The 15,321-nt window shown below is 45.3% G+C and overlaps 1 protein-coding gene across 4 annotated transcripts in view; it reads left to right on the forward strand.

Annotated features, from left to right (window-relative positions):
* Nucleotides 1–461, forward strand: part of CHAF1B (chromatin assembly factor 1 subunit B) — a 39,265-nt gene extending 38,804 nt beyond the window's left edge. For all 4 annotated transcript variants that reach the window (XM_081573075.1, XM_081573076.1, XM_081573073.1 and 1 more), the window contains exon 14: nucleotides 161–461. In XM_081573075.1, coding sequence (XP_081429201.1) covers nucleotides 161–174 — 14 coding nt within the window. In that variant the 3' untranslated portion in view covers nucleotides 175–461. The remainder of the gene's footprint in view (nucleotides 1–160) is intronic.
* The last annotated feature ends 14,860 nt before the right edge of the window (nucleotides 462–15,321 follow it).

The following is a 15,321-nucleotide window of genomic DNA, read 5'->3' on the forward strand; positions in this document are numbered from 1 at the left end:
GCAAGGATATTGGAGTGGGTTGCCATTCCCTTCTCCAGAGGGTCTTCCTGATCCAGGGGTTGAACCCAGCTCTCCTGCATTACAGGCAGATTCTTTATCTTCTGAGCTACCAAGGAAGCCCATTTCTTTCTTAAATTGATTGATTTTTTTTCATTAACAGTGTTTTGCTTTTAGATTTGAAAACCATTGACAGGAAGTCATCTTGATCTCTCTTGGACAAGCCCTTGCCCGGCCTGGGGTTCCCACCCATCACCACTGGCAGAACCTCCAGAATGCCTGGGAGCCACTCCTTCCGGCCCTTGTCCAGGGTGATGCTGCCAAGTCTGCTCCCAAGGGGGATTTCTGGAGCAGAACCAGCTCTCTCTCCCCCACTCCCACGCCACCACCCATCTGAGAGCTCATGGAAAGCAGGGACTGGATGTTCTTTTTTAAAGTTATGAAAGAAAGTGAAAGTGAAAGTCGCTCAGTTGTGTCCAACTCTCTTTGCGACCACATGGACTACGCAGTCCACGGAATTCTCCAGGCCAGAATACTGGAGTGGGTAGCCTTTCCCTTCTCCAGGGGATCTTCCCAACCCAGGAATCCAACTGGGGTTTCCTGCATTGCAGGTGAATTCTTTACCAACTGAGCTATCAGGGAAGCCCAAAGTTATGATAACATATATAAAACATAAGATTTGTCATTTTAGCCATTTTAACTTATTATTGACCAAAGATGTATCAATGTTTTTTGTTACCAGAACATTATTGACCAGAGATGCTTCAATAGTCATCTACATAACAAATCACTGGCCACAGACATTAATTACTGCAAAAAATCCCCTGATCAACAATGTGTTAAAGTATACAATTCAGCGACATTAATTACATTCATGATATTGTTGCCACCACCACCATCTCCAGATCTTTTTCATCACCCCAAAGCAGAAACTCTGTGCTCATTAAACAATAACTCCCCATTCCTCTTACCCCACAGCCTCTGGTAACCTCTATTCTACTTTGTCTGTATGAATTTGCCTATTCTGTATGTTTCATATAACTGGAATCATACACTATCTGTCCTTTGTGACTGGCTTACCTCAGTTAGCATAATGTTTTTGAGGTTCATCCATGTTGCAGACATGTACTAGAACTTAACTTCTTCTTACGACCAAATAATATTCCATTGTATAGGTATACCACATTGTGTTTATTCATTCACTTGTTTATGAACACTTGGATTGTCTCCACTTTTTGGCTATTATGAATAACGTTGCTATGAACCCTAGTATACAAGTATCCATTTGAAACTGTCATCGGTTCTATTTTCTTGGGCTCCAAAATCACTGTGGTTGGTGACTACAGTCACAAAATTAAAAGATCACTTTGCCAACAAAGGTCCGTATAGTCAACTATGGTTTTTCCGGTGGTCACGTACAGATATGAGAGTTGGACCATAAGAAGGCTGAGCGCTGAAGAATTGATGCGTTTGAACTGTGCTGCTAGAAAAGACTCTTGAGAGTCACTTGGACAGCAAGGATATCAAATCAGTCAATCCTAAAGGATATCAACCTTGACTATTCACTGGAAGGATTGATGCTGAAGCACCAATACTTTGGCTGCCTGATGTGAAGAGTCGACTCATTGGAAAAGACCCTGATGCTGGGAAAGATTGAGGGCAGGAGAAGAAGTGGACGACAGAGGATGAGACGGTTGGATGGCATCACTGACTCAATGGACATGATTTAGTGCAAGCTCCAGGAGTTGGTGATGGACAAGGAGGCCTGGTGTGCTGCAGTCCATGGGGTCGCAAAGAGTCAAACACTTCTGAGCGACTCAACAACAACAACAATAGCACAGTAGATTGAATTGTGTCCCCCAGAAAGATACGTTGGAATCCTAACCCCAGCACCTCAGAATGTAAGTTTATTTAGAGATAGGATTTTTATTTAGAAATAGGATCTTTACAGAGACAATCAAGTTAAAATGAGGTCATTAGTGTGGGCTTTTATCCAACATGCCTGTGTTCTTATGAAGAAGGGAAATCTGAACACAGGGGTGGAGATGCACAAAGGGCAGACAACATGAAGAGGAGAAGATGACCATGGAGAATCCAGCAAGAAAGGCCTCATGGGCCCTCACAGCCAGAGAGAACCAACCCTGCCCACACCCGTGGCCTTGGACTTCCAGCCCCAGAACTGGGAGACCAGACCTTTCTGTCGTCTAAGTTGCCCAGTTTGTGGTTCTTTGTTACGACAGCCCTAAGAAACTAATACAGGAACTTCCCTTGTGGTCCAGTGGTTAAGACACCCCTTTCCAACGCAGGGGGTCAATCAGTGAGTTCAATTCCTGGTTGGGGAGCTTAGATCCCGCATGCCTCGTGGCCAAAAAACAAACACAAAAAACCCACCAAGACATAAAACAGGAGCAATATTGTAACAAACTCAGGAAAGACTTTAACAATGGTCCACATCAAAAGAAAAATCTTAAAGAAACCAGTACATATGGTAATTATCATTGTGATCTTGATTTACATTTCACTGATGACTAAGGATCAGTTCAGTTCAGTTCAGTTGCTCAGTCATGTCCGACTCTTTGCGACCCCATGAACTGCAGCACGCCAGGCCTCCCTGTCCATCACCAACTCCCTGAGTCCACCCAAACTTCTGTCCATTGAGTCAGTGATGCCATCCAACCGTCTCGTCCTCTGTCATCCCCTTCTCCTCCTGCCCTCAATCTTTCCCAGCATCAGGGCCTTTTCTAATGAGTCAGCTCTTCGCATCAGGTGGCCAAAGGATTGGAGTTTCAGCTCAGCATCAGTCCCTCCAGTGAACACCCAGGGCTGATGTCCTTTAGGATGGACTGGTTGGATCTCCTTGCAGTCCAAGGGACTTTCAAGAGTCTTCTCCAACACCACAGTTCAAAAGCATCAATTCTTCGGCACTCAGCTTTCTTTATAGTCCAACTCTCACATCCATACATGACTACTGGAAAAACCATAGCCTTGACTAGACGGACCTTTGTTGGCAAAGTAATGTCTCTGCTTTTTTTTTTTTTTTTCTGTCTCTGCTTTTCAATATGCTATCTAGGTTGGTCATAACTTTCCTTCTAAGGAGTAAGCGTCTTTTAATTTCATGGCTGCAGTCACCATCTGCAGTGATGCTGAGCATCTTTTCACATGCTTATTAGCCATTTGTCTGTCTTTTCTTTTTCATTTTTAAAATCTCCAGTGCATGGTGTCTGATACACTCAGTAAAGATATTTGATTTGTGGATGGACAGAAATTCCTGGTCTTGAATCTCCCAGCTGCCTTTACGTGCATGTGGTACCTGAGAAAGTTACAGAAGTCCTATCTAGTGGTTTCTCAGTGTGCAGAGACAGAATTCCCCATGCAGCCAGCACACTTGGCTCCCAAAGTGCCCTCTGACCTGTTTATCACTTGCCTCTTATCATCAGGGTGACCCTGAAATAGATTGCCCCAACCAGGGCACTTTGGGTAGATATGTTAGGATAACTGATGACCCTGGGATGGTCCCAACACACCATATATGAGGGCAGCCTGGACAGCACACTGGGGCCATCCTGGCCGTCCGTCTAACCTAAACACCGAGCTCTTTGCCTGCGCAGGGCCTTTGCACACACCACGGCTTCTGCCTGGAGGCCCCTTTGCTTCTCTACTCCCACCTGGCTCTTTGCTGACCCTCAGATCTTGGCTTCAACCTCTTCTTTTCAAGAGGTCCTCACTGACCTCTTTCTGGCTGAGACCCACCTGTCATTCTCTCATGACTTCATGGCACTGATCACAGTGTATGATTATAAATTCGTTTGCTTGTGTGCTTTTTGTCTGCCTAGACCGTCAGGATTTCCCTTTTATTTGGAGGAGAAAAAAATAGAACAAATGTATTGCACGGTGCCTGTCAAAAGCAAGGCAATGAATAAATAGCTGTTGAATGAATGAGCCATTAAGGTAAGAAAGGCTCTGTCGTGCGACTCTACAAACGACAGCTGGGAAATAATAAAAATTTGGCTGAAAGAGACAAGTTCTGTGAAGAGCGAACTCACAAGCTGGAAAACATTAAACCAATGAGGAACATTTGTCTCTTAACCTGCTCTTTAGCCAGAGGATTTTCTGGAATCATTGTGAACGCTGATCGTTTCTCTCTGACAGCTATTATGAAGGGACTTCCCTGGCAGTCCAGTGGTTAAGGCTCTGCATTTCCACTGCAGGGGGAGGAGTTCTATCCCTGGTCAGGGAGCTTAAGATTCTGCTGCATGCTGCTCCCGGTGTGGCCAAAAAAAGCTATGATGAAAATGGCCTCTTTCCTGTAGCCACACACTCACCCATCCGCCTATCCACCTACCATGACCTAGCCATCATTCCAACCAACATCCATCCATCCATCCATGCACCATTTCCCTGCCATATAACCATACCCCCCTGTCCCTTTCATCTACCTCTCACCTTCCGTCACCTGTTCCCTTCCTACCAACCTACCCAGGTCCCTGTCCCTGGTACTTTGGCTTGGACATGCAGTCCTATTGGCTCTGAACAATCACTCCAGCACGAGCAGTAGTTTGCTTAGCTCGGTGCCCATTCGAGGCATCCGAAGATGAAGGTTACCTGCATTCAAAACAATGAAGAGGGAGACTTCCCTGGCAGTCCAGTGGTTTGGAATTCGCCTTCCAATGCAGGGGACACAGGTTCAATCCCTGGTCAGGGAACAAGATCCTGCAAGCCGCAGAGCAGCTAAATCCACACACCACACAACTAGAGAGAAGCTCTCGAGCTACAACTGGAGGAAACTGCGCACCACAACGAAGAACCCACACATTATGAGGGAAGATGCCACATACAACAACTAAGACTCAACACGGCCAAAAATAAATCATATATTAAAGCATATGTGTGGAATCTAGAAAAATAGTACTGATGAACCTATTTACAGGGAAGAAATGGAGATGCAGATGTAGAGAACGGACTTGTGGACAGAGAAGGGGAAGGGGAGGGTCACAGGAATTGAGAGAGTTATGTTGACACATATACACGATCACATGTGAAACAGACAGCTAGTGGGGAGCTGCTGTATCACACAGGGAGCCAGGCCTGTCGCTCTGTGATGACCCGGGGGGAAAGATGGGGGTGGAGGCTCAAGAGGGAAGGCATATATGATCATGAGAGATTCGCCCTGTTGCACAGTGGAAACCAACACAGCATTATAAAGGAATTCCATCAGTTCAGTTCAGTCACTCAGTCGTGTCTGACTCTTTGCGACCCCACGGACTGCAGCGCACCAGGCCTCCCTGTCCATCACCAACTCCCAGAGTTTATTCAAACTCATGTCCATCACATCGGTGATGCCATCCAACCATTTCATCCTCTGTCGTCCCCTTCTCCTCCCACCTTCAATCTTTCCCAGCATCAGGGTCTTTTCTAATGAGTCAGTAAAGCAATTATCCTCCAATTAGAAAAAAAAAAAAACAAACCCATGAGGAGCCTCCTGGGGTTTCCCCCCAGACCGCACCAGTTTGGGGATACAGAAAGGCTGAGGCCCAGCAACAGGTTTGGGTACTCTGCAGGCCAGCCTGCTGGTCTGTCTGGACCCAGTGATTCCGTGCTTGCCCTTCTTCCACCAGAGGGAGAGATCCCGCGAGTCTTAGGGGCCCTTGGAGGGGCTCTCTGCACGCCCACCGCTCTCCCTTTTCTCCTTGCCTCCTGAGCACGCAGCAGGAAGTGTTGGCAGCCAGAGAAGGCAGAGTGGGCTGGGACTTCGGGGCTGCTCTGTTGGCACCCTTGGTTATGGAGGAGGAAACCAGGCATGTCAAGGTCCCCTGAGCGGGGAGCTGCTGTTACCAGCATCCAGCCTGAGACTTGCGGTGAGGGGCCTGCCAGGCAGAAGCACAAGCTTAGAGGAGGCCCAGTTCTCTTGCCTGTGGGGGCTTCCCTTTGCGTGACGCAACATCCGAGCCAGAGACAGCACCTGCCAATGTGCCCTGCAGCTGGAAGCAAACAGACTTGTTATTATTATTTTGTAGCTTTAACACCAGGAGGACGGCGTCTGTTTAATAAATCACATGGATGCCATCTGGGGTTTTAACTTGCAAGGCCGTACCTTATCCCTCAGATAGCCCCTTCTGGAAGCATCCAGATCAAACGGAAGCCAAAGCCTTGGTTCAGGAGAGAGAGGTTTCTAAGAATTAGGCAGGTGGTGGGAGGCCCCACAAGCCCCCGTCATCGGGAGTCGTATATAACCGTCATCGGGAGTCGTATATAACCGGGTGCTCCCCTCCCCGCGGGCTCTCAGCGTATCACTAACACCTTCTAGGCTGTTCTGCTGAGACCCGCGTCCACGTCAGAGCGTCCTGCCGAGCCCAGGGCTGCTGAATGCTATTCCTCTTGCCAGACAGACTCAGGCTGTTTCCCAGATTCCAAAACACACCTCCAAAGAGAGATGCTTTATCGACTCCCTGGCAAGTACATTTCCTGCTCAGAGAGCTCAACATGTCCCCCATATCCTGCTACGAAGTCAACCTTTCACAGACTTATTTATTTAGTCCATTTAGAAAAAAGAAAATATACCTTTGGAGATAAAAAGTGGAGTAAAGAGAGGAAATTGCTGTGGAAATGCAAAAAACCAAAAGGCGGTGACCAGTGTGTGTTAAAAAAGTCAATAAAACGCCTAGTTGAAAGGTTCTTTTTTTTTTTTTTGGTTCCCTTGTAACGAGTCCAGCAGATTGATCCCCCTCTCGATGGTGCTAATGCTCAGTGGAAAAAGTGTTTTTACAAGTGGGCCCCATTTGCAATGACATTCTGAAACACGAAACACCATGGCCACCTCCCTGGGTGCCTGGAGGTGCATATTTATGAGCTTCATAACCAGTTACAGTCGGGATTTCTCCTGTGTACGTCGGTTATCGGCTCCCCATTTTCCAACCTGGGGATCAGAGAAGGTGTCAACTGCTGGATGGTCAGACAGCTCTCAGGTTTATTAGTTTTACTTTTTTCCCTTAAAAAAAAAATCACTCTGCAGCAGACCAACATTCAAGATGAAGGGAATAGGAGAGGATCCTATGATCTATTGAGTCTTGAGGACATTGATTAGTCTGTTTATAGCTAATTTCCTTTTTTTTTTTGGCTGGACCAGACAGGTTTCAGGACCTTAGTTCACTGACCAGGGATCAAACCTGGGCCCCATGCATTGGAAGTGCAGGGTCCTAACCACTAGACCGCCAGGAAGTTCCCTAATTTCCAATGTAGGAGGACAAAGAAGCAGGACCTGGAATGCAGAAACACAAGGATGGCTAAGATCAGTTTTCTGGACAAACGGTAACTAATCAATTAAGCTTAAATTGTCACTTTTAAAAAGGCACCTTACCATATATACTTGATATCATATAGTTGAAAGATTCTAACACAAAAAACAACTATATCATGTACGTTGCTTTGTGGTCATAAAGTGGCTGCACACCACCAGTGTCACATCTGTGTTCCAGGCGTTGATAAAAAAAGATGCTAAAGATGACTTTCCAGGAGCCTTAGCGACTTCCACTTATATTTAATTGGCCCAAATGTAGATGTAAGAGGGGCTTGGAAATATAAATGTGTTTCTCTGGGTACATTGCTTATTGTCGTGTTAGTCACTCGGTTGTGTCCAACTCTTTGTGACCCCATGGACTGTAGGCCGCCAGGCTCCTCTGTCCATGGAATTCTCCAGGCAGGAATGGAGTGGGTTGCCATTTCCTTCTCCAGGGGATCTTCCCAACCCAGGGTTTCCCAAATTACAGGCGGATTCTTAACCTTCTGAGCCACCAGGGAAGCCCAGGGCTACCCCCAAACAAAACTGGAGTTCTGTCGGTAAGAAGAAATGGTAGAAAGTATAACAGGTGCACAGCTAGTAGCGTCTCTCCAGTGTCTTACTGCCTAATTGTGGTAAAGAAGATGAAAATATGAACGACACTCGGTTTAGGACTGAGGGGCCAGCGATACCATGGATCGAGACAGGGGAACCTCCCGGTTTGGGAAGAGAGCCTGGTTTCTCTCTCAGCCGTGTTGCTGGAGATGCTTGGAGACCTGTGAGTAGGGAAATGGAGCAGGCTGTGGAAGAGTCAGACCTGGCACCCTGGAAGAGCAGCATGTGAAAGAAATTTTAAAATCATGGACTGAACGAACTCACCAGTCAAGGAAGAGAAAAACGCCAAGGACGGAGATCTGGGTCTGGAAGGGAAGATGAGCCAAGAGACCGCGGTAGAACAGGCGGTGAGCGGGAGGAGGGCCTGGCGACCACGTGTCCTCGGGTCTAAGGAAGAGACTTCTGGAAAGGACGGGGTGGTTCCCATGGGACCATAATGAGTAAGGTTAAGGACAGAAAAACTGGCCAGTGGTTTTTGCAAAGTAAAGGCCATTTGTGACCTTGGGGAGAGTTTGGTTTTTTATTTATTTTTGGCTACACTGGGTCTTCATTGTGGCTCAGAGGGTAAGGAGTCTGCCGGCAATGCGGGAGACCCAGGTTTGATCCCTGGGTCGGGAAGATTCCTCTGGAGAAGGAAATGGCAACCCACTCCAGTATTCTTGCCTGGAATATCCCCGTGGACGGAGGAGCCTGGTGGGCTACGGTCTATGGCGTCCTCATTGCTGGGCACGGGCTTTCCCTAGCTATGGCGAGCAGGGGCTACCCTCGAGTTGGGGTGCTCGGGCGTCTCTTGTTGTGAAGCACCAGCTCTAGGGCCCGTGGCCTTCAGTAGTTGCAACACGTGGACTCAGTCGTTGCGGCTCCTGGCCCATAGAGCACAGTCAGTAACTGTGGTGCACAGGCTTAGTTGCTCTGCAACATGCGGGATCTTCCCAGGGCCAGGGATTGAACCCATGTCCCCTGCATTGGCAGGCAGATTCTTGACCACTGAGCCACCAGGGGAGCCCAGGAAGAGATTTTAATAGGTGCTTAGTGGTCTTAGCATGGTTTCCTTAATCATTTCCCTCATTAGGCGCCCCTGAGTCATCTTTTCACTTTTTTCCTTTTCCTTTTTGGTGATGAAGAAGACGAGCGCTTCCCAGATGGCTCAGAGGTAAAAGCATTCGCCTGCCAGTACAGGAGACACACGTTTGATCCCTGCGTCGATCCTCTGGAGGAGGAAATGGCAACCCACTCCAGCCATTCCTGCCTGCAAAATTCCACAGACATTGGAGCCTGGCGGGCAACAGTCCATCGAGTCGCAAAGAGTCAGACACGACTGAGCACACACACTCACATGAGTGAAGACAAATGCTACAGAGAATATCTTGGCAGCTATTTTTGCTTCTATGTGAAAGTATTCCTTCTGGATAAGGCCTAGAAACCACTGAGGCAAAAGATATGCATCTGTCAAAGGGTGATCTGTATTGTCAAATGCCTACTGAGTGGTCATACTGATCCACACTCCCGCCAACCATGTATGTGTCAGTTTAACACACAGTGAAATCTTTGGTAAGCTGGTAGTTAAAAAATACTGTACTTTCATCCGAAATTTCCATTAAGTTTTTAAAAGTTTTTTTTTTTTATGATAACCATTTTTAAAGACTTTATTAAATTTGTTACAATACTGTTTCTGTTTTATGTTTTGGTTTTTTAGCCATGAGGCAAGTGGGATTTTAGCTCCCTGACCAGGTATCAAACCAGCAACCTCTGCATTGGGAGGCATAGTCTTAACCACTAGGCCATGAGGGAAGTTACCCATTAATTTTTTTTAATTGGTCGTTTTTATGCCCATCTTTCCCCCATTTTTCTTTTTAGCCTTTTTTCTTATCAATTTATCAGAGTGCCTTTATATATGTATTATTATTATTTTTCCTAGTTTGTCTTGATTTTTTATGTGTAATTTTTGCTAGCTTTAAATTCTACTTTGTATACAGTTAAGTTTGTTTTTTCTCTTTCTGCTTAGAAAGGCCTTTGTCACCCCAAGACTATAAAAATGTTCACTCTTTCTCTTCTAGGTTTGTCGTTTATTTTTAAGAGTGAATCTTTGATCTCTATGAGATTTATTTTATTTCGGTGTCAGAAGTGAAGTTGAAAGTTAAGCTTTATTTTCCAAAGTTGGCCAGGCACTTCAACACCTTTCCTCGAGTAATCTATCTTTCCCCAATTAGTTTGAAGTCACTTTTTTTTTTATTTGATACATTTCCATATGTCCATAAATCTCTTTCTCTATTCTTTTTTGTCCCATAAATCTACCTAGGGATATGTCTACAGATACTGTTTTAATAACTGCAGCTTTATGTATCAGTTAGGGTGTGTTTCTGTTGCCAGTGATGGAAAGATCCATCTCAAACTGATTTTTGCACATTGATTTTTTATCCTGCAACTTTACTAAAACCATTGATTACTTTCAATGGCTTTTTTTGGCTGACTCTTGGGATTTTCTGTATACAGAATCTGATCATCTGCAAACAATGGCAGTTTTATTTCTTCCTTCCTGATTTTTTTTTTTTTTTTGGCCTTGCCTAATCACTCTAGCTAGGCCTTCCAACACTGTGTCAAGTAAGAGTGGTGAAACCAAACGAGCAGAGATTAAACCAGAAACCAAAAATCTCCCAACACAGAGAATATCAGGCCCAGATGGTTTCACAGACGAATTCTATCAAACATCAAAGAAGAATTAACACAGGTCATTCTTAAACACTTCCAAAAAACTGAGGAGAGAGTACCTCCAAACTTTTCCCACAAGGCCAGCACTGCCCTGATACCAAAATCAGATAAGGACATCAAGAGAAAAACTACAGACCAGTATTCATGATGGATGTAGATACAAAAATTCTCAACAAAATATTAGCAAACCAAATTCAGGAACACATAGAAAAGGTTATACACCATGAACCAAGGGGATTCATCCCTGGGGTGCCATGGATGCAAATCAATAAGCATAAATACGTCACACTAAGAAAATGAAAGATAAAAATCACACAACTATATCAGCAGATGCAGAAAAAGCATTTGACAAAATACATCTTTTCATATACAAATCTTCAATAGACTGGCTACAGAAGCAACATAACATTAACATAATAAAGGCTACATACACCAAACCCACAAGGAACATTATACTCAGCGGAGAAAAGCGGAAAGCTTTTCCTCTACGATTAGGAAAGAGACAGGCATGCTCGTACTTGCATTTCCCCTTTTTTGTGTTGGTTTTGGCTGCACCACAAAGCTTGTGGGATCCTAGTTCCTCCACCAGGGATCGAACTTGGGCCTCCTCTCCCCACTCCCAACAGGGAGCGTCGCCAAGTCCTAACCACTGAACCACCAGGGGATTCCCACGACATTTCTCCCTTGGAAGCTGACTGTGCGCTCGACTCTGTCACCAGCGGCTCAGAGGAGACCACAAGGCTAGAGGAGGTGAGGTCACATCTTCCTTTGCTTGTTGGCATCACCTTGCAGGGCCCTCAAGGGCCCCGGTGTTGGTGCCAGTCTGCACCCCCTGAGCCAGCCCCCTGCGACCCTCAGTGGTCCTAGCTCTGCAGACCTGTGCTTTGAGCTTCCAGACCTCTCAGCTCTTCCCCTGCTTCTGTGCACCACAGAGCTCAGCTGCTTCCTGTAGTTACTTTCTTTGTATTAACTCATTGTCCCCACACTGGTTTCCTGTGTCTCCAGTAACAAATGGTCACAAACTGAGTGGCCTTAAACAACACAAAATAGGGACTTCCCTGGGAGTCCAGTGGTTAAGGTCCCATGGTTTCAATGCAGGGGGTACGGGTTTGATCCTTGGTCAGAGAAAGGAGGACATCAAGGCAGTATATTGTCACCCTGCTTATTTAACTTCTATGCAGAGCACATCATGAGAAATGCTGCACTGGTTGAATCACAAACTGGAATCAAGATTGCAGGGAGAAATACCAACAACCTCAGATATGCTGATGATACCACTTAAATGGCAGAAAGTGAAGAGGAATTAAAGAGTCTCTTGATGAGGGTGAAAGGGGAGAGTGAAAAAGCTGGCTTAAAACTCAACATTCAGAAAACTAAGATCATGGCATTCAGTCCCATCACTTCATGGCAAATAGATGGGGAAAAAACAGAAACAGTGACAGACCTTTATTTTCTTGGGCTCTAAAGTCACTGCAGACGGTGACTGCAGCCATGAAATTAAAGACACTTGCTCCTTGAAAGGAAAGCTATGACACACCTAGACAGCATATTAAAAAGCAGAGTCATCATTTTACTGACAAAGGTCCATCTAGTCAAAGCTATGGTTTTTCCAGTAGTCACATATGGATCTGATAGTTGGAACATAATGAAGGTTGAGCACCAAAGTATTGATGCTTTCAAACCGTGGTGCTGGAGAAGACTCCTGAGAGTCCCTTGGACAGCAAGGAGATCAAACCAGTCAATCCTAAAGGAAATCAATCCTGAATATTCATTGGAAAGACTGATGCTGAAGCTCCAATACTTTGACCACCTGATGCAAAGAGCTGACTCATTGGAAAAAACACTGATGCTGGGAAAGATTGAGGGCACGAGGAGAAGGGGATGACAGAGGATGAGATGGTTGGATGGCATCACCGACTCAATGGACATGAGTTTGAGCAAGCTCTGAAAGATAGTGGAGGACAGAGGAGGCTGGCATGTTACAGTCCATGGGGTCACAAAGAGTCGACACGACTTCGCGATTGAACGACAGCAACAACAGGGAACTAAGATCCCACGTGCTGCAAGGCACAGCCAAAACATAAAACCAAGCACCAAGTTATCATCTTACGGTTCTGGAGGTGAGGCGTCCAGTGCTGCTCTCCCTGCGCTGAAATCAAGGTGTTGGCAGAGCTGGTCCTTCCCGGAGGCTCTTGAGAAGAATCCTTGCCTTTTCCAGATGCCTCATTCCTGTGCCCATTCCCCTTGTCCATCTTCAAAGCCAGCAGCAATGCTGGGCTAAGTCCTTCTCAGGCTGCTAGCTCTCTGCTGGTGCCTCCTCCCCACGTTCCCTCCCCACCGCGTCCCCCACCTTGCATCCCTCTCCCCCGCCCCCCTATAAAGACCCTTGTGAGTACTGGGCCCACCTGAATAATCCAGGCCACTTTCCCTATTAGGTCCCCTGATTAAAACCTTAACTCCACCGGCAACCTCAGTTGCTCTTGCCTTGTAACCCTCCATGTTTACAGGTTCTGGGTGTTATGATGTTGACAGCTTTGGGGGTACTTTATTTTGGCTACTACAATCACCTTCTCCCTTCTACCATCCTCCAATACCTATTTAACTAATTCCTTGTGTTAACTACTCCCTCTTACAACAACTGCTGCAGTTTCTGAATGCTTAAATAGATCCTGCCTTGATCTGAATACAATGGTTATTGCTTGTTATATAAAAGTTTTACAACTATTTCTATCTATCTATTTATTTGTTTTTTATACATTTATGTGACTTCACCAGGTCTTAGTTGCAGTATGTGGGATCTTTAGTTGCAGCATGCCAACGCTTAGTTGTGGCATGTGGGTTCTAGTTTCCTGACCAGGGATCGAACCCAGGCCCCCTGCATCGTGGGTGCAGAGTCTTAGCCGCTGGGTCACCAGGGAAGTCTGTTTGTTTTTTAACCAACCATCTTATTGAACTAGATTTTCTAGGCTTTCAACCATATTATCAGGACATAGGTATAAGTTTCCCTTCTCTTTTCAGTGATTTATTTCTCTTCTTGATTCTATTGTTCAATAGTCTATCCAACACTTTCAGAATAATGTTCAACAATGAGGCAGGTCCCCTCATTTTATATCTAAAGAAGTGCTTTTTTTCTGACTTTGTTTTCTGCTTCTTTCTGTAATTAGAAAAGGCTTTGGAAAGGGAGAGGGAGGGATAAATTAGGAATTTGGGTTAACAGATACTACTACATATAAAATAAATAGCAATGTCCTACTATACAACACAGGAAATTCAATATTCAATATCCTATTTAATGGAAAAGAATCTGAAAAAGAGGATATATATATATGTATATATATGTATATATACATATATATATGAATCATTTTGGGCTGGATGAAGCACAAGCTGGAATCAAGATTGCTGGGAGAAATATTAATAACCTCAGATATGCAGATGACAACACCCTTATGGCAGAAAGCAAAGAGGAACTAATGAAAGAGGAAGAGGAACTAATGATGAAAGTGAAAGAGGAGAGTGAAAAAGTTGGCTTAAAGCTCAACATTCAGAAAACTAAGATCATGGCATCTGGTCCCATCACTTCATGGCAAATAGATGGGGAAACAGTGGAAACAGTGGCTGACTTTATTTTTTGGGGTTCCAAAATCACGGCAGATGGTGATTGAAGCCATGAAATTAAAAGACACTTACTCCTTGGAAGAAAACTTATGACCAACCTAGACAGCATATTAAAAAGCAGAGACATTTCTTTGCCAACAAAGTTCCATCTAGTCAAGGCTATGGTTTTTCCACTAGTCATGTATGGATGTGAGAGTTGGACTATAAAGAAAGCTGAGTGCCTAAGAATTGATGCTTTTGAACTGTGGTGTTGGAGAAGACTCTTGAAAGTCCCTTGGACTGCAAGAAGATCCAACCAGTCCATCCTAAAGGAGATCAACCCTGGGTGTTCATGGAAGGACTGATGTTGAAGCTGAAACTCGATACTTTGGCCATCTGATGCAAAGAGCTGACTCATTGGAAAAGACCCTGATGCTGGGAAATATTGAGGGCAGGAGGAGAAGGGGACGACAGAGGATGAGATGGTTGGATGGCATCACCGACTCAATGGACATGAGTTTGGGTAAACTCGGGAGTTGGTGATGGACAGGGAGGCCTGGCATGCAGTCCATGGGGTCGCAAAGAGTCAGACACGACTGAGTAACTGAACTGAACTGATCTGAAAGTCTATCTGTCTTAATGATCCTTGTGGTGGTCTTACTTTTTTTCTTTTTTGACCTACTGAGACCTCTGAGATCTGTTTAGAATAAATCATTTTATTTACCGTGTAAATTTATGTAATCTGTTTGCTAATATTTTACTAAGGAACTGTATCAGTATTTATAACTGAGATACTGAGCTTGGCCTGGTGTGTGTGTATATTGTTTATTTTTCTGTCTTTGCTATCCTGCAGGTGTGGTCAGTCACGAAGTCCTGTCTGATTCTTTGCCACCCCGTGGACTGTAGCCCTCCAGGCTCCTCTGTCCATGGGATTCTCCAGGCAAGAATACCGGAGCAGGTTGCCATTTCCTTCTCCAGGGAATCTTTCCGACCCAGGGATCGAACCCACATGTCCTGCACTGCAGGTGGATTCTTTCCCCCGAGCCACCAGGGAAGCCCCAGCTTTTGCCTCTGGGGCAGGAGAAACGAAAGGGCACAGATTGGGCCCCCTCGGAGTCAGAGGAGAATCT

This window comes from Giraffa tippelskirchi, chromosome 2 (assembly GCF_054371585.1).
Source record: "Giraffa tippelskirchi isolate mGirTip1 chromosome 2, T2T-mGirTip1v1.2.pri, whole genome shotgun sequence".
NCBI lineage: Eukaryota > Metazoa > Chordata > Mammalia > Artiodactyla > Giraffidae > Giraffa > Giraffa tippelskirchi.